At 43.0% G+C, this 22335-nt stretch overlaps 1 protein-coding gene across 2 annotated transcripts in view; it reads right to left on the bottom strand.

Annotated features, from left to right (window-relative positions):
• Positions 1-22335, bottom strand: part of LOC311101822 (serine/threonine-protein phosphatase 5-like) — a 45563-nt gene that overhangs the window by 7752 nt on the left and 15476 nt on the right. For both annotated transcript variants that reach the window (XR_014609952.1, XM_084143027.1), the window contains exons 5-8: positions 15810-15875; positions 15583-15681; positions 15378-15483; positions 12060-12202 (exon numbers count right to left, since the gene is read on the bottom strand). Coding sequence is in view for 1 of the 2 variants with exons in the window: in XM_084143027.1 (XP_083999153.1) it covers positions 12060-12202; positions 15378-15483; positions 15583-15681; positions 15810-15875 (414 nt within the window). In the remaining variant the exon portion in view is untranslated. The remainder of the gene's footprint in view (positions 1-12059; positions 12203-15377; positions 15484-15582; positions 15682-15809; positions 15876-22335) is intronic.

The following is a 22335-nucleotide window of genomic DNA, read 5'->3' as shown; positions in this document are numbered from 1 at the left end:
CCTACTATGACTCTGCTGTTCTACTGTGCCATTGGAAGCCTAACCCTAACCCTACTATGACTCTGCTGTTCTACTGTGCCATTGGAAGCCTAACCCTAACCCTACTATGACTCTGCTGTTCTACTGTCCCATTGGAAGCCTAACCCTAACCCTACTATGACTCTGCTGTTCTACTGTCCCATTGGAAGCCTAACCCTAACCCTACTATGACTCTGCTGTTCTACTGTCCCATTGGAAGCCTAACCCTAACCCTACTATGACTCTGCTGTTCTACTGTCCCATTGGAAGCCTAACCCTAACCCTACTATGACTCTGCTGTTCTACTGTCCCATTGGAAGCCTAACCCTAACCCTACTATGACTCTGCTGTTCTACTGTCCCATTGGAAGCCTAACCCTAACCCTACTATGACTCTGCTGTTCTACTGTCCCATTGGAAGCCTAACCCTAACCCTAACCCTACTATGACTCTAACCCTAACCCTAACCCTAACCCTACTATGACTCTAACCCTAACCCTAACCCTACTATGACTCTGCTGTTCTACTGTGCCACAGATCAGGTGTCAGAGGTTAGAGGACAAGGTTACCTACCAGGGGAGAACTCCTCACCTCCTCTCTCCTCACCTCCTCTCTCCTCACCTCCTCACCTCCTCTCTCCTCACCTCCTCTCTCCTCACCTCCTCTCTCCTCACCTCCTCTCTCCTCACCTCCTCTCTCCTCACCTCCTCTCTCCTCTCTCCTCACCTCCTCTCTCCTCTCTCCTCTCTCCTCACGTCATCTCTCCTCACCTCCTCTCTCCTCACCTCCTCTCTCCTCACATCCTCTCTCTTCACATCCTCTCTCCTCACCTTCTCTCTCCTCACCTCCTCTCTCCTCACCTCCTCTCTCCTCACCTCCTCACCTCCTCACCTCCTCTCTCCTCACCTCCTCTCTCTTCACATCCTCTCTCCTCACCTCCTCTCTCCTCACCTCCTCTCTCCTCACCTCCTCTCTCACCTCCTCTCTCCTCACCTCCTCTCTCACCTCCTCTCTCCTCACCTCCTCTCTCACCTCCTCTCTCCTCACCTCCTCTCTCCTCACCGCCTCACCTCCTCTCTCCTCACCTCCTCTCTCCTCACCTCCTTTTAAAACCCATTAGAGGAGGGTTAGGGTATGTTCAGAGGGGAGGGACCTCTGGCTTTCTCATTTAATGGCTTTTGAGAAGGAGGCGAGGAGAGAGGATGCGAGGAGAGATGAGGTGAGGAGAGAGGATGTGAGGAGAGAGGATGCGAGGAGTATGCAATTGAGATTCTTCCCAGGACTTTGCAGTTGATATGGTGTGTGAGAAAACAACTGCTTCAAAGGGGGTGTGACAGATATCAAAACACTCCACGAAGGACTCAGGTAAGATAACCATATTTCATTGAGGATAGTCATGTGTATCGAAGAGGGGAGGACACTCTTCCTTTCGCCTACTAACAAATTGACACTCTTCTTGACCATTTGACCACTATCGGTTTCCAGGTCACGGAGGAGAGAGGACGGACTTTAGAAAAGGCCAAGGACTTTGCCGTTGATGCACTGTGCCAAAGGTTAGGGGTCAGAAGTTAAAGGTCAGGGTAAGGTTTATGCTGCGTTTACAACATCTCGTAATTTCGTAAATACCAGCATACGACTGGGAAAAATCCACTTGAACGGCCTTCCAACTGGTAATTACTAGTGAGAAACTCGATCATCATCCTGCAAGTCTCCCACTTGAACCATGTCATTTGTCAACAAAAAAGACCGCAAGCATGGCAGCATCTTCTAACCCTAACCCTAACCCCCTAACCCTAACCCTAACCAAAAAAACAGCAAGCATGGCAGCATCTTCTAACCCTAACCCCCTAACCCTAACCCCCTAACCCTAACCCTAACCAAAAAGACAGCAAGCATGGCAGCATCTTCTAACCCTAACCCCCTAACCCTAACCCTAACCTCCTAACCCTAACCCTAACCCTAACCCTAACCAAAAAGACAGCAAGCATGGCAGCATCTTCTAACCCGAACCCTAACCCCCTAACCCTAACCCTAACCCCAACCCTAACCCTAACCAAAAAGACAGCAAGCATGGCAGCATCTTCAGCAGTTGTTGTTTATGATCAGAGCAAAATACAAATGGTTGATACATTTATTCTGTTATTTTTCCTTTTGATTTAGAAAGCAGCTCTAGATATTCAGTACCAGTCAAAAGTTGACACACCTACTCATTCAAGGGTTTTTCTTAATTTTTTACTATTTTCTACATTGTAGAATAATAGTGAAGACATCAAAACGATGAAATAACACATATGGAATCATGTAGTAACCAAAAAAAGTATATTTTAGATTTTTCAAAGTAGCCACCCTTTGCCTTCATGACAGCTTTTCACACTCAGACCATGAAGGCCTGATTCACGCAGTCTCCTCTCTAATGAACTTATCCTCTGCAGCAGAGGTAATTCTGGGCCTTCCTTTCCTGTGGCGGTCCTCATGAGACAGTTTCGTCATAGCGTTTGGTTTTTGCGACTGCACTTGAAGAAACTTTTCAGATCGACTGACCTTCATGTCTTAAAGTAATGATGGACTGTCGTTTCTCTTTGCTTACTTGAGCTGTTCTTGCCATAATATGGACTTGTCCTTTTACCAAATAGGGCTATCTTCTGTATACCACCCCTACCTTGTCACAACACGATTGTCTCAAACGCATTAAGGTAAAGAAATTCCACAAATTAACTTTTAAGAAGGCACACCTGTTAATTGAAATGCATTCCAGGTGACTACCTCATGAAGCTGGTTGAGAGAATGCCAAGAGTGTGCAAAGCTCATATCGAGGCAAAGGGTGGCTATTTGAAGAATCTAAAATATAAAATATTTGTTGATTTTTTTAACACTTTGTTGGTTAATACATGATTCCATATGTGTTATTTCATAGTTTTAATGTCTTCACTATTATTCTACAATGTAGGTGTGTCCAAACGTTTGACTGGGAGTGTACTTCTAGTAAAAGAGCAAAACAACCACAACCCTTCATGTTTGATGTTTCCTATTAGGGTTGATGTCAACCTTGGTCCTATGGCGATAAAGTACCCATTAAACATTGTGATATACCATGGTATCGGCCCCTTTTTAAATTAGGTTGTTTTTTAAAAGATCACAAAAAGACAGCTAAAAAGGACCGCTTTCGCAAGCTTGCATGCTACGGGAGGGACGAGAGGAATCATGACAAAATATATTTGGAGCCAAATCTGTTTTTATTGGTGCAAGTGGCCTCACTGGCTGTGCGTCGTGTGATGGGTTGTAAATCATCAAGGGCCCGGCTGCAGAGCACGCAACTCTGCTGTTCCCAGAACAGGATCATTATTGTGATGGCTTCTGTATGTTGTAGCCTACAGTCATGGTCAAACGTTTTGAGAATGACACCAGTATTGGTCTTCACAAAGTTCGCTGCTTCAGTGTTATGAGATAGTCAGATGTTACTATGGTATACTGAAGTATAATTACAAGCATTCCATAAGTGTCAAATGCTTTTATTGACAATTACATTAAGTTTATGCAAAGAGTCAATATTTGCAGTGTTGACCCTTCTTTTTCAAGACCTCTGCAATCCGCCCTGGCATGCTGTCAATTAACTTCTGGGCCACATCCTGACTGATGGCAGCCCATTCTTGCATAATCAATGCTTGGAGTTTGTCAGAATTTGTGGGGGCTTATTTGTCCACCTGCCTCTTGAGGATCGACCACAAGTTCTCAATGGGATTAAGGTCTGGGGAGTTTCCTGGCCATGGACCCAAAATGTAGATGTTTTGTTCCCCAAGCCACTTAGTTATCACTTTTGCCTTATGGCAAGGTGCTCCATCATGCTGGAAAAGGCATTGGTCGTCACCAAACTGTTCTTGGATGGTTGGGAGAAGTTGCTCTCGGAGGATGTGTTGGTACCATTCTTTATTCATGGCTAAAATTGTGAGTGAGCCCACTCCCTTGGCTGAGAAGCAACCCCACACATGAATGGTCTCAGGATGCTTTACTGTTGGCATGACACAGGACTGATGGTAGCGCTCACCTTGTCTTCTCCGGACAAGGTGTGTTCCGGTTGCCCCAAACAATCAGAAAGGGGATTCATCAGAGAAAATGACTTTACCCCAGTCCTCAGCAGTCCAATCCCTGTACCTTTTGCAGAATATCAGTCTGTCCCTGATGTTTTTCCTGGAGAGAAGTGGCTTCTTTGCTGCCCTTCTTGACACCAGGCCATCCTCCAAAAGTCTTCGCCTCACTGTGCGTGCAGATGCACTCACACCTGCCTGCTACCATTCCTGAGGAATCTCTGCACTGGTGGTGCCCCGATCCCGCAGCTGAATCAACTTTAGGAGACAACAATTGAACCTCTCTCCTTGAAGTTCTTGATGATCCGATAAATTGTTGATTTAGGTGCAATCTTACTAGCAGCAATATCCTTGCCTACGAAACCCTTTTTGTGCAAAGCAATGATGACAGCACATTTCCTTGAATGTAACCATGGTTAATAGAGGAAGAACAATGATTTCAAGCACCACCCTCCTTTTAAAGCTTCCAGTCTGTTATTCTAACTCAATCAGCATGACAGAGTGATCTCCAGCCTTGTCCTCGTCAACACTCTCACCTGTGTTAACGAGAGAATCACTGACATGATGGCAGCTGGTCCTTTTGTGGCAGGGCTGAAATGCAGTGGAAATGTTTTTTGGGGATTAAGTTCATTTTCATGGCAAAGAGGGACTTTGCAATTAATTGCAATTCATCTGATCACTCTTCATAACATTCTGGAGTATATGCAAATTGCCATAATCAAAACTGAGGCAGCAGACTTTGTGAAAATTAGTATTTGTATCATTCTCAAAGCTTTTTACCACGTCTGTACATATTACCTCTGTACCGGTACCCTCTGTATATAGCCTCCCCTCTGTACCGGTACCCTCTGTATATAGCCTCCCATGACATTGCTAATAATGGAAGAAAAAAAAAATATATACACATTAACAAAAAAAGAAACGTCCCTTTTTCAGGATCCAAATAACTTCACAGATCTTCAATGTAAAGGGTTTAAACACGGTTTCCCATGCTTGTTCAATGAACCATAAACAATTAATGAACATGCACCTGTGGAACGGTCGTTAAGACACTAACAGCTTATAGGCGGTAGGTAATTAATGTCACAGTTATGAAAACTAAAGAGGCCTTTCTACTGACTCTGAAAAACACCAAAAGAAAGATGCCCAGGGTCCCTGCTCATCTGCGTGAACATGCCTTAGGCATGCTGCAAGGAGGCATGAGAACTGCAGATGTGGCCAGGGCAATCAATTGCAATGTCTGTACTGTGAGACGTCTAAGACAGCCCTACAGGGAGACAGGACGGACAGCTGATCGTCCTCGCAGTGGCAGACCACGTGTAACAACACCTGCACAGCATCGGTACATCCGAACATCACACCTGCGGGACAGGTACAGGATGGCAACAACAACAGCCCGAGTTACACCAGGAACGCACAATCCCTCCATCAGTGCTCAGACTGTCCGCAATAGGCTGAGAGAGGCTGGACTGAGGGCTTGTAGGCCTGTTGTAAGGCAGGTCCTCACCAGACATCACCGGCAACAACATTGCCTATGGGCACAAACCAACCGTCGCTGGACCAGACAGTACTGGCTCTTCACTGACGAGTCGCGGTTTTGTCTCACCAGGGGTGATGGTCGGATTCGGGTTTATCGTCTAAGGAATGAGCATTACACTGAGGCCTGTACTCTGGAGCGGGATCGATTTGGAGGTGGAGGGTCCGTCATGGTCTGTGGTGGTGTGTCACAGCATCATCGGACTGAGCTTGATGTCATTGCTGGCAATATCAACGCTGTGCGTTACAGCGAAGACATCCTCCTCCCTCGTGTGGTACCCATCCTGCAGGCTCATCCTGACATGACCCTCCAGCATGACAATGCCACCAGCCATACTGCTCGTTCTGTACGTGATTTCCTGCAAGACAGGAATGTCAGTGTTCTGCCATGGCCAGCGAAGAGCCCGGATCTCAATCCCATTGAGCACGTCTGGGACCTGTTAGTTCGGAGGGTGAGGGCTAGGGCCATTCCCCCCAGAAATGTCTGGGAACTTGCAGGTGCCTTGGTGGAAGAGTGGGGTAACATCTCACAGCAAGAACTGGCAAATCTGGTGCAGTCCATGAGGAGGAGATACACTGCAGTACTTAATGCAGCTGGTGGCCACACCAGATACTGACTGTTACTTTTGATTTTGACCCCCCCTTTGTTCAGGGACACATTATTTCATTTCTGTTAGTCACATGTCTGTGGAAGTTGTTCAGTTGATGTCTCAGTTGTTGAAGCTTGTTATAATAATAATAATAATATGCCATTTAGCAGATGCTTTTATCCAAAGCGACTTGCAGTCATGTGCGCATACATTTTTTAAAACGTATAGGTGTTCCCGGGGATCGAACCCACTACCCTGGCGTTACAAGTGCCATGCTCTACCAATTGAGCTACAGAGGACCACATGTTCATACAAATATTTACACGTTACGTTTTCTGAAAATAAACGCAGTTGACAGTGAGCGGACGTCTCTTTTTTTGCTGAGTTTAGTTCCTTCATAAGCTTTAAATTATTTTTACATGTCTTGCTATAGTTGATTATAATCTCATTCCAGAGGTCTTGCTATAGTTGATTATAATCTCATTCCAGAGGTCTTGCTATAGTTGATTATAATCTAATTCCAGAGGTCTTGCTATAGTTGATTATAATCTCATTCCAGAGGTCTTGCTATAGTTGATTATAATCTCATTCCAGAGGTCTTGCTATAGTTCGCTCAATTTCACTTCTTGTTGCCTGTTATATTTGTCATTCAAAATAAAAGGTGTGCAAGAGACTCGCCAATATAATTACTTTCTGAATTGTTCCTATTTGAAAGCTCCAACTTTAGGACATTAAACACTATTAGAATATTATAATAATAATAATAATAATAATAATAATAGCCTATTTGGGAAATACTCTTCATAACTTCAGCTTGTCTTAATGCTTTTGATAGGCCAATACAGGACTAAGATTGAATCGTACTACACCGGCTCCGACGCTCGTTGGATGTGGCAAGGCTTGCAAACTATTACAGACTACAAAGGGAAGCACAGCCGAGAGCTGCCCAGTGATACGAGCCTACCAGAAAAGTTAAATTACTTCTATGCTCGCTTCGAGGCAAGCAACACTGAAGCATGCATGAGAGCATCAGCTGTTCCGGACGACTGTGTGATCACGTCTCCATAGCCGATGTGAGTAAGACCTTTAAACAGGGCCGCAGGGCCAGACAGATTACCAGGACGTGTCCTCTGACCACGAGCTGACCAACTGGCAAGTGTCTTCACTGACATTTTCAACCTGTCCCTGACTGAGTCTGTAATACCTACATGTTTCAAGCAGACCACCATATTCCCTGTGCCTAAGAATGCCAAGATAACCTGCCTAAATGACTACCGACCAGTAGCACTCACGTCTGTAGCCATGAAGTGCTTTGAAAGGCTGGTCACGGCTCACATTAACACCATTATCCCAGAAACCCTAGACCCACTCCAATTAGCATACCTCCCCAAAAGATCCACAGATTATGCAATCTCTACTGCACTCCACACTGCCCTTTCCCACCTGGACAAAAGAAACACCTATGTGAGAATGCTGTTCATTGACTACAGCTCAGTGTTAAACACCATAGTGCCCTCAAAGCTCATCACTAAGCTAAGGACCCAGGGACTAAACACCTCCCTCTGCAACTGGATCCTGGACTTCCTGACGGGCCGCCCCCAGGTGGTAAGGATAGGTAACAACACATCTGCCACGCTGATCCTCAACACGGGGGCCCCTCAGGGGTGCGTGCTCAGTCCCCTCCTGCACTCCCTGTTCACCCATGACTGCATGGCCAGGCACGACTCCAACACCATCATTAAGTTCGCTGACGACACAACAGTGGTAGGCCTGATCACCGACAACGATGAGACAGCCTATAGGGAGGAGGTCAGAGACCTGGCCGTGTGGTGCCATGTCACGGTCTGGTATGGCAACTGCTCGGCCTCCGACCGCAAGGCCCCACAGAGGGTAGTGCGTACGGCCCAATACATCACTGGGCCAAGCTTCCTGCCATCCAGGACCTCTATACCAGGCTGTGTCAGAGGAAGGCCCTAAAAATGGTCAGACTCCAGCCAACTTAGTCATAGACTGTTCTCTCTGCTACCGCACGGCAAACGGTACCGGAGCGCCAAGTCTAGGTCCAAAAGGCTTCTTAACAGCTTCTACCCCCAAGCCATAAGACTCCTGAACAGCTAATCATGGCTACTCTGACTATTTGCATTGTTCCCACCCAACCCCCTCTTTTACGCTGCTGCTACTCTGTTAATTATTTATGCATAGTCACTTTAACTCCACCCACATGTACATATTACCTCAATTACCTCGACTAACCAGTGCTCCCGCACATTGACTCTGTACCGGTACCCCCTGTATATAGCCTCCCTACTGTTATTTCCCATTGACTCTGTACCAGTACCCCCTGTATATAGCCTCCCTACTGTTATTTCCCATTGACTCTGTACCGGTACCCCCTGTATATAGCCTCGCTACTGTTATTTCCCATTGACTCTGTACCGGTACCTCCTGTATATAGCCTCCCTACTGTTATTTCCCATTGACTCTGTACCAGCACCCCCTGTATATAGCCTCGCTACTGTTATTTCCCATTGACTCTGTACCAGTACCCCCTGTATATAGCCTCCCTACTGTTATTTCCCATTGACTCTGTACCGGTACCCCCTGTATATAGCCTCCCTACTGTTATTTCCCATTGACTCTGTACCAGTACCCCCTGTATATAGCCTCCCTACTGTTATTTCCCATTGACTCTGTACCGGTACCCCCTGTATATAGCCTCCCTACTGTTATTTCCCATTGACTCTGTACCGGTACCCCCTGTATATAGCCTCGCTACTGTTATTTCCCATTGACTCTGTACCGGTACCCCCTGTATATAGCCTCCCTACTGTTATTTCCCATTGACTCTGTACCGGTACCCCCTGTATATAGCCTCGCTACTGTTATTTCCCATTGACTCTGTACCGGTACCCCCTGTATATAGCCTCCCTACTGTTATTTCCCATTGACTCTGTACCGGTACCCCCTGTATATAGCCTCCCTACTGTTATTTCCCATTGACTCTGTACCGGTACCCCCTGTATATAGCCTCCCTACTGTTATTTCCCATTGACTCTGTACCGGTACCCCCTGTATATAGCCTCCCTACTGTTATTTCACATTGTCTCTGTACCGGTACCCCCTGTATATAGCCTCCCTACTGTTATTTCCCATTGACCCTGTACCAGTACCCCCTGTATATAGCCTCCCTACTGTTATTTCCCATTGACTCTGTACCAGTACCCCCTGTATATAGCCTCCCTACTGTTATTTCACATTGACTCTGTACCGGTACCCCCTGTATATAGCCTCCCTACTGTTATTTCCCATTGACTCTGTACCAGTACCCCCTGTATATAGCCTCCCTACTGTTATTTCCCATTGACTCTGTACCGGTACCCCCTGTATATAGCCTCCCTACTGTTATTTCCCATTGATTCTGTACCGGTACCCCCTGTATATAGCCTCCCTACTGTTATTTCCCATTGACTCTGTACCGGTACCCCCTGTATATAGCCTCCCTACTGTTATTTCCCATTGACTCTGTACCAGTACCCCCTGTATATAGCCTCCCTACTGTTATTTCCCATTGACTCTGTACCGGTACCCCCTGTATATAGCCTCCCTACTGTTATTTCCCATTGACTCTGTACCGGTACCCCCTGTATATAGCCTCCCTACTGTTATTTCCCATTGACTCTGTACCGGTACCCCCTGTATATAGCCTCCCTACTGTTATTTCCCATTGACTCTGTACCGGTACCCCCTGTATATAGCCTCGCTACTGTTATTTCCCATTGACTCTGTACCGGTACCCCCTGTATATAGCCTCCCTACTGTTATTTCCCATTGACTCTGTACCGGTACCCCCTGTATATAGCCTCCCTACTGTTATTACACATTGACTCTGTACCAGTACCCCCTGTATATAGCCTCCCTACTGTTATTTCACATTGACTCTGTACCGGTACCCCCTGTATATAGCCTCCCTACTGTTATTTCCCATTGACTCTGTACCGGTACCCCCTGTATATAGCCTCCCTACTGTTATTACACATTGACTCTGTACCAGTACCCCCTGTATATAGCCTCCCTACTGTTATTTCACATTGACTCTGTACCGGTACCCCCTGTATATAGCCTCCCTACTGTTATTTCCCATTGACTCTGTACCAGTACCCCCTGTATATAGCCTCCCTACTGTTATTTCCCATTGACTCTGTACCGGTACCCCCTGTATATAGCCTCCCTACTGTTATTTCCCATTGATTCTGTACCGGTACCCCCTGTATATAGCCTCCCTACTGTTATTTCCCATTGACTCTGTACCGGTACCCCCTGTATATAGCCTCCCTACTGTTATTTCCCATTGACTCTGTACCGGTACCCCCTGTATATAGCCTCCCTACTGTTATTTCCCATTGACTCTGTACCGGTACCCCCTGTATATAGCCTCCCTACTGTTATTTCCCATTGACTCTGTACCGGTACCCCCTGTATATAGCCTCGCTACTGTTATTTCCCATTGACTCTGTACCGGTACCCCCTGTATATAGCCTCCCTACTGTTATTTCCCATTGACTCTGTACCGGTACCCCCTGTATATAGCCTCCCTACTGTTATTACACATTGACTCTGTACCAGTACCCCCTGTATATAGCCTCCCTACTGTTATTTCACATTGACTCTGTACCGGTACCCCCTGTATATAGCCTCCCTACTGTTATTTCCCATTGACTCTGTACCGGTACCCCCTGTATATAGCCTCCCTACTGTTATTACACATTGACTCTGTACCAGTACCCCCTGTATATAGCCTCCCTACTGTTATTACACATTGACTCTGTACCAGTACCCCCTGTATATAGCCTCCCTACTGTTATTTCACATTGACTCTGTACCGGTACCCCCTGTATATAGCCTCCCTACTGTTATTTCCCATTGACTCTGTACCAGTACCCCCTGTATATAGCCTCCCTACTGTTATTTCCCATTGACTCTGTACCGGTACCCCCTGTATATAGCCTCCCTACTGTTATTTCCCATTGATTCTGTACCGGTACCCCCTGTATATAGCCTCCCTACTGTTATTTCCCATTGACTCTGTACCGGTACCCCCTGTATATAGCCTCCCTACTGTTATTACACATTGACTCTGTACCAGTACCCCCTGTATATAGCCTCCCTACTGTTATTTCCCATTGACTCTGTACCTGTACCCCCTGTATATAGCCTCCATACTGTTATTACACATTGACTCTGTACCGGTACCCCCTGTATATAGCCTCCATACTGTTATTACACATTGACTCTGTACCGGTACCCCCTGTATATAGCCTCCATACTGTTATTTCCCATTGACTCTGTACCGGTACCCCCTGTATATAGCCTCCCTACTGTTATTTCACATTGACTCTGTACCGGTACCCCCCTGTATATAGCCTCCCTACTGTTATTTCACATTGACTCTGTACCAGTACCCCCTGTATATAGCCTCCCTACTGTTATTTCCCATTGACTCTGTACCGGTACCCCCTGTATATAGCCTCCCTACTGTTATTTCACATTGACTCTGTACCAGTACCCCCTGTATATAGCCTCCCTACTGTTATTTCCCATTGACTCTGTACCGGTACCCCCCTGTATATAGCTTCTTTATTATTATTTTATTTTTTTGTTAATCATGTTTGATATCCGATACTATCGTAATATGACCCAATCCTAGTTCAAAACGTGAATGTACCAACTCGTATTTACGACCTTCCCACTTGGTTATGAACGCAGCATTACCTACCAGGACCTTGCCGTTGATGCACTGGGTCAGAGGTTAGGGGTCACAGGTCAGGTTTACCTACCAGGACTTTGCCATTGATGCACTGTGCTAGAGGCAGCCACTGGAAGACCTCACTGAAGAGCGTGAACATCTGAGCGGTGTACTTGGCCTTCACCTCCCCCTCAAAACCATACATCTGGTTCATGTTGTCAGTCTCGTGGTTGCCTAGTTATACAGGAACATATGGATATTAGTTAGATATACAATTTACCCTTCTCTAAGCCCCGCCCCAGAATTTTGGGCAACCAATCGCAATGCTCTGATGGATAGCAACTGTCATCGAGCCCGACACCTCAGACAAGCTCACATTTCAAACCCTTGGAAGCCAAGGAGGGCTATGGCAAAACAGAGTTTATCCCAAAATAAAATTGTTTAAATGGCTAAATAATTGAACAGTGTATATAGTTATGATACATAAAATACATAGCCTGTTAAAGTGGTTTTTTACAATCCTAAATTATACTGTTGTTGAATTGTTTGTTAGCTAGCTGGTTAGCTAGCTCTCATTGAAAACAATGCTAGTGCTATTAGCTAGCTAGCCATAGTTTATATAACTTGTTTTTCTCCAAATGTACAAGGGTTTTTCTTTATTTTTACTATTTTCTACATTGTAGAATAATAATGAAGACATCAAAACTATGAAATAACACATGGAATCATGTAGTCACCAAAAAAGTGTTGAATAAATCCAAATATATTTTATATTTGAGATTCTTCAAAGTAGCCACCCTTTGGCTTGATGACAGCTTTGCACACTCTTGGCATTCTCTCAACCAGCTTCATGAGGAATGCTTTTCCAACAGTCTTGAAGGAGTTCCCACATATGCTGAGCACTTGTTGGCTGCTTTTCCTTCACTCTGCGGTCCAAATCATCCCAAACCATCTCAATTGGGTTGAGGTCAGGTGATTGAGGCCAGGTCATCTGATGCAGCACTCCATCACTCTCCTTCTTGGTAAAATAGCCCTTACACAGCCTGGAGGTGTGTTGGGTCATTGTCCTGTTGAAAAACAAATGATAGTCCCACAAAGCGCTAACCAGATGTGATGGCGTATCGCTACAGAATGCTGTGGTAGCCATGCTGGTTAAGTGTGCATTGAATTCTAAATAAATCACAGACAGTGTCACCAGCAAAGCACCTCCACACCATCACACCTCCTCCTCCATTCTTCACGGTGGGAACCACACATGCGGAGATCATCCATTCACCTACTCTGCGTCTCACAAAGACACAGCAATTGGAACCAAAAATCTCAAATTTGGACTCATCAGACCAAAGGACAGATTTCCACCGGTCTAATGTCCATTGCTCGTATTTCTTGGCACAAGCAAGTCTCTTCTTCTTATTGGTGTCCTTTAGTAGTGGTTTCTTTGCAGAAATTCGACCATGAAGGCCTGATTCACACAGTCTCCTCTGAACAGTTAATATTGAGATGTGTCTGTTACTTGAACTCTGTGAAGCATTTATTTGGGCTGCAATTTCTGAGGCTGGTAACTCTAATGAACTTATCCTCTGCAGCAGAGGTAACTCTGGGTCTTCCTTTCCTGTTGTGGTCCTCGTGAGAGCCAGTTTCATCATAGCGCTTGATGGTATTTGTGACTGTACTTGAAGAAACCTTTAAAGTTCTTGAAATGTTCCATATTGACTGACCTTCATGTCTTAAAGTAACGATGGACTGTCGTTTCTCTTTGCTTATTTGAGCTGTTCTTGCCATAATATGGACTTGGTCTTTTACCAAATAGGGCTATCTTCGGTATACCACCCCTACCTTGTCACAACACGATTGTCTCAAACGCATTAAGAAGTAAAGAAATTCCACAAATAAACTTTTAACAAGGCACACCTGTTAATTGAAATGCATTCCAGGTGACTACCTCATGAAGCTGGTTGAGAGAATGCCAAGAGTGTGCAAAGCTGTCATCAAGGCAAAGGGTGGCTACTTTAAAGAATCTCAAATATATTTGGATTTATTGGGCTCCCGAGTGGCGCAGCGGTCTAAGGCACTGAATCTCAGTGCTTGAGGCGTCACTACAGACCGAGTGGAGCAGCGGTCTAAGGCACTGCATCTCAGTGCTTGAGGCGTCACTACAGACCGAGTGGAGCAGTGGTCTAAGGCACTGCATCTCAGTGCTTGAGGCGTCACTACAGACCGAGTGGAGCAGTGGTCTAAGGCACTGCATCTCAGTGCTTGAGGCGTCACTACAGACCGAGTGGAGCAGTGGTCTAAGTCACTGCATCTCAGTGCTTGAGGCGTCACTACAGACCGAGTGGAGCAGTGGTCTAAGGCACTGCATCTCAGTGCTTGAGGTGTCACTACAGACCGAGTGGAGCAGTGGTCTAAGGCACTGCATCTCAGTGCTTGAGGTGTCACTACAGACCGAGTGGCGCAGCGGTCTAAGGCACTGCATCTCAGTGCTTGAGGCGTCACTACAGACCCCCTGGTTCGATTCCAGGCTGTATCACAACCAGCCGTGATCGGGAGTCCCATAGGGCGGCGCACAATTGGCCCAGCGTCATCCGGGTTTGGCCGGTGTAGGCAGTCATTGTAAATAAGAATTTGTTCTTAACTGACTTGCCTGGTTAAAAAATTAATAAATAAAAATTGGTTACTACATGATTCCATGTGTTATTTCATAGTTTTGATGTCTTCACTATTATTCTACAATGTAGAAAATAGTAAAAAATAAAGAAACACCCTGCAATGAGTAGGTGTGTCCAAACCTTTGACTGGTACTGCATGTTAGCTAGCTAAATTGGTTTATTAGGAATATAACTTTAATCTGCTGTCGACATGCGCAAACAATTTGAGTGTAGCTCCAAAAATGTTTAGTAGCTTTGACTGCAGTGCATTAAGAGCCATCCAGTGGTTAGCCACACTACAAACTTAATCTGACCAGGTTCCTGTGAAGCAATTGTAATGACGGTTCACCACAACATACCCAAGAGTCTCCTGATCGGCAAGGGGTAGTCTGTGTTTCATTTCATTGTGTATTAGAAACACAGTTTGAGAACACTGAGGGGTTTTCTCCAGGGGTTTGAAAGGGGAATTGGGCTTCATGGGAAAATGTTTACCAAGGTTGCAACCGTAACCAAGGGGGGGCGGGGCTTAGGGAAGGGTCAAATACACATGAGGAATAGAAGACTGGTCACAGTTTAAATGTTGTGTTAAATGTTATGTACTGCTATGTGTGACAGTTTAAATGTATGTATTTCAGTCCTTGACTAATAATGTTCTGTACTATGTATTATGTCGTGTTTCATGTGGACCCCAGGAAGAGTAGCTGATGCTTTTGCAGCAACTAATGGGTATCCTAATGAATACCAAATAACCTAATACTGACCTCTGAGGAGGTAGAAGGAGTCAGGGAGGAGCAGCTTGAAGCCGAACAGAGTCAGGATGACCTCTAGGGAGAAAGAACCACGGTCCACAAAGTCTCCATTAAATAGCTATGTTCTATTGTTAAGGGTTTTCATGTACATTTCATTGAATACTTGCACACACACAGTTTCTCTACATGTCACCGTGGCTGTGAATGAGCAGGATACATAGGGGTTGGTCTCGGAGGGTAATCCGTTCAGCTCAAAGATGTTCAGAAGATCGTAGAACTGTCCGTGTGTGTCACCACAAATGGTTATCTTCTCTGTCTGTTGGGGAGAAAACAGAGAACAGGTTTAGGCACAAGGACAGTTCATATGCTGAAGCGGATAATCATCTTCTGACAAGAGAGGAGGAAGAGCAATACCAGGAAGTACATACATCACGGATGTCTCACCTCTTTTAATGTGATCTCAATTAGACTGGGCAGTTTGGATAAGAGTTCTTTGACTTGGATCAGAATCTGAAAGGACACATTTTATTAGTCAACACAAATACAGGATTCCATGTTGTTTTATATAAGGGTTTTTATTTCATAAGGTTTAGGGCGATGTGATTGCCTCTATTGAAAAAAGGAAGATCCCATCAGCTTTCTATAGGCTAGGCATACTATATTTATCTATCAACTTTTCTAATATTAAGCACATTCCTTTGCGCTACATGGCATGAAAATGAATCATGGGAAAAGCATCTTCCCCCACACAGATGCATGATAATAGTCCATTCTAAATCAAAACTAATATCACGGAAAGTATTCAGACCCCTTGACTTTTTCCACATTTTGTGGCGTTACAGCCTTATTCTAAAACTGATCCCCCAAAAAATATTATCCCTCACCAATCTACACACAATACCCCATAATCATAAAGCAAAAACAGGTTTTTAGGAATTTTAGCAAGTTTATAAAAATTAAAAAAACTGAAATATCACATTTACATAAGTATTCAGACCCTTTACTAAGTACTTTGTTGAAGCACCTTTGGCAGTGATTACAGCCTCAAGTCATCTTGGGTATGACGCTACAAGCTTGGCACACCTGTATTTGGGGAGTTTCTCCCATTTTTCTCTGCAGATCCTCTCAACGCTCGGTCAGGTTGGATGGGGAGCGTTGCTGCACAGCTATTATAGATGTTTGATCGGGTTCAAGTCCAGGCTGCGGACGGGCCACTCAAGGACATTCGGAGCCTTGTCCCAAAGCCACTCCTGCGTTCTCTTGTCTGTGTGCTTAGGGTCTTTGTCCTGTTGGAAGGTGAACCTTTTTGCTTGACAATCACCGGCTGACAAAATGTAATGACTGCCACAGACCTAGATGTACCTGATAAGTACACTAATATTATAGTATTATTATAGGTGTACCTGATCAGTACACTAATATTATAGTATTATTATAGGTGTACCTGATCAGAACACTAATATTATAGTATTATTATAGGTGTACCTGATCAGTACACTAATATTATAGTATTATTATAGGTGTACCTGATCAGTACACTAATATTATAGTATTATTATAGGTGTACCTGATCAGTACACTAATATTATAGTATTATTATAGGTGTACCTGATCAGTACACTAATATTATAGTATTATTATAGGTGTACCTGATCAGTACACTAATATTATAGTATTATTATAGGTGTACCTGATCAGAACACTAATATTATAGTATTATTATAGGTGTACCTGATCAGTACACTAATATTATAGTATTATTATAGGTGTACCTGATCAGTACACTAATATTATAGTATTATTATAGGTGTACCTGATCAGTACACTAATATTATAGTATTATTATAGGTGTACCTGATCAGTACACTAATATTATAGTATTATTATATGTGTACCTGATCAGTACACTAATATTATAGTATTATTATAGGTGTACCTGATAAGTACACAAATATTATAGTATTATTATAGGTGTACCTGATCAGTACACTAATATTATAGTATTATTATAGGTGTACCTGATCAGTACACTAATATTATAGTATTATTATAGGTGTACCTGATCAGAACACTAATATTATAGTATTATTATAGGTGTACCTGATAAGTACACAAATATTATAGTATTATTATAGGTGTACCTGATAAGTACACAAATATTATAGTATTATTATAGGTGTACCTGATAAGTACACAAATATTATAGTATTATTATAGGTGTACCTGATAAGTACACAAATATTATAGTATTATTATAGGTGTACCTGATAAGTACACAAATATTATAGTATTATTATAGGTGTACCTGATAAGTACACAAATATTATAGTATTATTATAGGTGTACCTGATAAGTACACTAATATTATAGTATTATTATAGGTGTACCTGATAAGTACACTAATATTATACTATTATTATAGGTGTACCTGATAAGTACACAAATATTATAGTATTATTATAGGTGTACCTGATAAGTACACAAATATTATAGTATTATTATAGGTGTACCTGATAAGTACACAAATATTATAGTATTATAGGTGTACCTGATAAGTACACAAATATTATAATATTATTATAGGTGTACCTGATAAGTACACACATATTATAGTAGTATTATAGGTGTACCTGATAAGTACAGTAATATTATAGTATTATTATAGGTGTACCTGATAAGTACACAAATATTATAGTATTATTATAGGTGTACCTGATAAGTACACAAATATTATAGTATTATTATAGGTGTACCTGATAAGTACACTAATATTATAGTATTATTATAGGTGTACCTGATAAGTACACAAATATTATAGTATTATTATAGGTGTACCTGATAAGTACACAAATATTATAGTATTATTATAGGTGTACCTGATCAGTACAGTAATATTATAGTATTATTATAGGTGTACCTGATAAGTACACTAATATTATAGTATTATTATAGGTGTACCTGATAAGTACACAAATATTATAGTATTATTATAGGTGTACCTGATCAGTACAGTAATATTATAGTATTATTATAGGTGTACCTGATCAGTACACTAATATTATAGTATTATTATAGGTGTACCTGATAAGTACAGTAATATTATAGTATTATTATAGGTGTACCTGATCAGTACACAAATATTATAGTATTATTATAGGTGTACCTGATAAGTACACTAATATTATAGTATTATTATAGGTGTACCTGATCAGTACACTAATATTTTTATAGGTGTACCTGATAAGTACACTAATATTATAGGATTATAGGTGTACCTGATAAGTACACTAATATTATAGGATTATAGGTGTAGCTGATAAGTACACTAATATTATAGTATTATTATAGGTGTACCTGATCAGTACACTAATATTATAGTATTATTATAGGTGTACATGATAAGTACACTAACATTATAGTATTATCATTGGTGTACTTGATAAGTACACTAATATTATTATACAGTGAAGGAAAAAAGTATTTGATCCCCTGCTGATTTTGTACGTTTTCCCACTGACAAAGAAATGATCAGTCTATAATTTTAATGGTAGGTTTATTTGAACAGTGAGAGACAGAATAACAAAGAAATCCAGAAAAACGCATGTAAAAAATGTTATAAATTGATTTTCATTTTAAATGAGGGAAATAAGTATTTGACCCCTCTGAAAAACATGATTTAGTACTTTGTGGCAAAACCCTTGTTGGCAATCACAGAGGTCAGACGTTTCTTGTAGTTGGCCACCAGGTTTGCACACATCTCAGGAGGGATTTTGTCCCACTCCTCTTTGCAGATCTTCTCCAAGTCATTAAGGTTTCGAGCCTGACGTTTGGCAACTGGAACCTTCAGCTCCCTCCACAGATTTTCTATGGGATTAAGGTCTGGAGACTGGCTAGGCTACTCCAGGACCTTAATGTGCTTCTTCTTGAGCCACTCCTTTGTTGCCTTGGCCGTGTGTTTTGGGTCATTGTCATGCTGGAATACCCATCCATGACCCATTTTCAATGCCCTGGCTGAGGGAAGGAGGTTTTCACCCAAGATTTGACGGTACATGTCGCCGTCCATCGTCCCTTTGATGCGGTGAAGTTGTCCTGTCCCGTTAGCAGAAAAACACCCCCAAAGCATTCTTCACAACAATTGAACCGCTCTCCTTGAAGTTCTTGATGATCCGATAAATGGTTGATTTAGGTGCAATCTTACTAGCAGCAATATCCTTGCCTGTGAAGCCCTTTTTGTGCAAAGCAATGATGACGGCACGTGTTTCCTTGCAGGTAACCATGGTTAACAGAGGAAGAACAATGATTTCAAGCACCACCCTCCTTTTAAAGCTTCCAGTCTGTTATTCTAACTCAATCAGCATGACAGAGTGATCCTATAATATTACTGTACTTATCAGGTACACCTATAACAATACTATAATATTAGTGTACTTATCAGCTACACCTATAATAATACTATAATATTAGTGTACTGATCAGGTACACCTATAATAATACTATAATATTAGTGTACTTATCAGCTACACCTATAATCCTATAATATTAGTGTACTTATCAGGTACACCTATAATAATACTATAATATTAGTGTACTGATCAGGTACACCTATAATAATACTATAATATTAGTGTACTTATCAGCTACACCTATAATAATACTATAATATTAGTGTACTTATCAGGTACACCTATAATAATACTATAATATTAGTGTTCTGATCAGGTACACCTATAATAGTGCTATAATTTTAGTGTACTTATCAGGTACACCTATAATGATATTAGTGTACTTATCAGCTACACCTATAATCCTATAATATTAGTGTACTTATCAGGTACACCTATAATAGTATGTAGATTTGGCCTTGTGTTTTAGGTGAATTTGTCTCCCAGTCTGCTAACCCTAACCCGATGACAAGCATACCCATAACATGATGCAGCCACCACCATGCTTGGTCGTGTTTTTCTCTAGCTCTCTAGCTGGAGGTAAGCAAACTTCTCATTTGGTGTTGAGTATAGCTTAACCATGTATTAGATCGTAGGTTGGTAGTTAGTTGTAGTTAGGTATTGTATTTATTATAGGTTAGTATTGTTGTTATTGTAGGTTTCCGTAGGTTATTGTAGGCTAGTATTGAAGCACGAGGCTAGCTAGCTAGCGGGTAGCTACTGGTAACGATTAGCAACGATTAGCAATGGTGGAGAGCTTCCCATATGGTGTTGAGTAAAGCTTAACCATGTATTAGATCGTAGGTTGGTAGTTAGTTGTAGTTAGGCATTGTATTTATCATAGGCTAGTTTTGTTGTTATTGTAGGTTTCCGTAGGTAATTGTAGGTTAGTATCGAAGCACGAGGCTAGCTAGCTAGCGGGTAGCTACTGGTAACGATTAGCTGTTCCCACTGTTAAATGTGCTGCTAGCCAACGTTTAATTTTTGCTGCGTTCTGCGTTATGTAAGGAACTAGACACGGACATGAATTATCTGTTTAGTGTGCTAACACACTCTTGGCAGTTTGTTGTAACCAAGTATTGGTGCTAAATTGTGTGTTAATGGATGCTAGCTTGCTAGTTAGCTACGGCGTCATAGCTAGGTATCGTGGGTAGCTACTGTGTCTTGGCAGTGTCTTCCGCCGTGCCGGCTGTAGCACGAAGCGAGCTAATTAGCCGTTTTTTCGAACAGAGTCAGAGTCAACACAGTAGCCATTGTGTGCCGGGTGTAGCACGAAGCTAGCTAGCTAGCCGTTCTTCAAACAAAGCCAACACAGTGGCCATTGCTAGCTACCCAACACGACCAGCGAACGGTACGGTAGTAGCTAATTACAATATACTTGTCCTAGCTAGCCAACGTTGAATCATTGCTGCGTCATGAAAGGAACTTGACACAGACACGAATGATCTGTTTAGTGTGTAATCACACTATTGGTGGTTTGCTGTGACCAAGTGTTTGTGCTAAACTGTGTGTTACTGGATGCTAGCATGCTAGTTAGCTAGTTAACACACTATTGGTGGTTTGTTGTGAGTATTGGTGCTTAACTGTGTGTTAAACTGTGTGTTATTGGATGCTAGCATGCTAGTCAGCTATGGTGTCATAGTTGGCTAGCTGAATAAAGTGGGTTGAGTCTATTCCTTTAAACATTGAACAACTGTGGTTCACAACAATTCTGATTTCTAAAGGTGGAAGTTGGGAGAGTTTTTGTTCGGGTGGTTCAGTGAAACAATTTTAGTTTCTGAGGTAGAAGTTTTTGGTGAGGGAGGCCCCCCTCTCTCCTCTCCCAGATGCTTAGCTCATTTCATTCCGATCTCCTCTGCATTTTTGTAGCCATTTGCTACAGCCTGTCAACTATGCCTCTGCCTATCCCTGTTCTCTCCTCTCTGCACAGGCTACACAAACAACGCACCACACCGCGCGGCTGCTGCCTCTCTAACCTGGTGGTCCCTGCACGCACCCCTCACCTGGAGTTCCAGGTCGCAGGCAGCCTCTGGAACTGCCGTTCTGCTGCCAACAAAGCTGACTTCATCCCAGCCTATGCCAACCTCCAGTCCCTCGACTTCCTGGCGCTGACGGAAACATGGATCACCACTGAAAACACGGCTACTCCTACTGCTCTCTCCTCGTCTGACCATGTGTTCTCGCATACCCCGAGAGCATCTGGTCAGAGGGGTGGTGGTACAGGAATCCTCATCTCTCCCAAGTGGACATTCTCAATTTTTCCCCTAACCCATCTGTCTATCTCCTAATTTGAATTCCATGCTGTCACAGTCACTAGCCCATTTAAGCTTAATATCCTTGTCATCTATCGCCCTCCAGGTTCCCTTGGAGAGTTCATCAACGAGCTTGACGCCTTGATAAGTTCCTTTCCTGAGGATGGCTCACCCCTCACAGTTTTGGGGGATTTCAACCTCCCTATGTCCACGTTTGACTCATTTCTCTCTGCCTCCTTCTTTCCACTCCTCTCCTCTTTTGACCTCACCCTCTCA

Source organism: Coregonus lavaretus, assembly GCF_964263955.1.
Source record: "Coregonus lavaretus genome assembly, chromosome: 26".
NCBI lineage: Eukaryota > Metazoa > Chordata > Actinopteri > Salmoniformes > Salmonidae > Coregonus > Coregonus lavaretus.
Note: the sequence above shows the minus strand (reverse complement) of the source record. Positions and strands in the feature narration are given on the sequence as shown.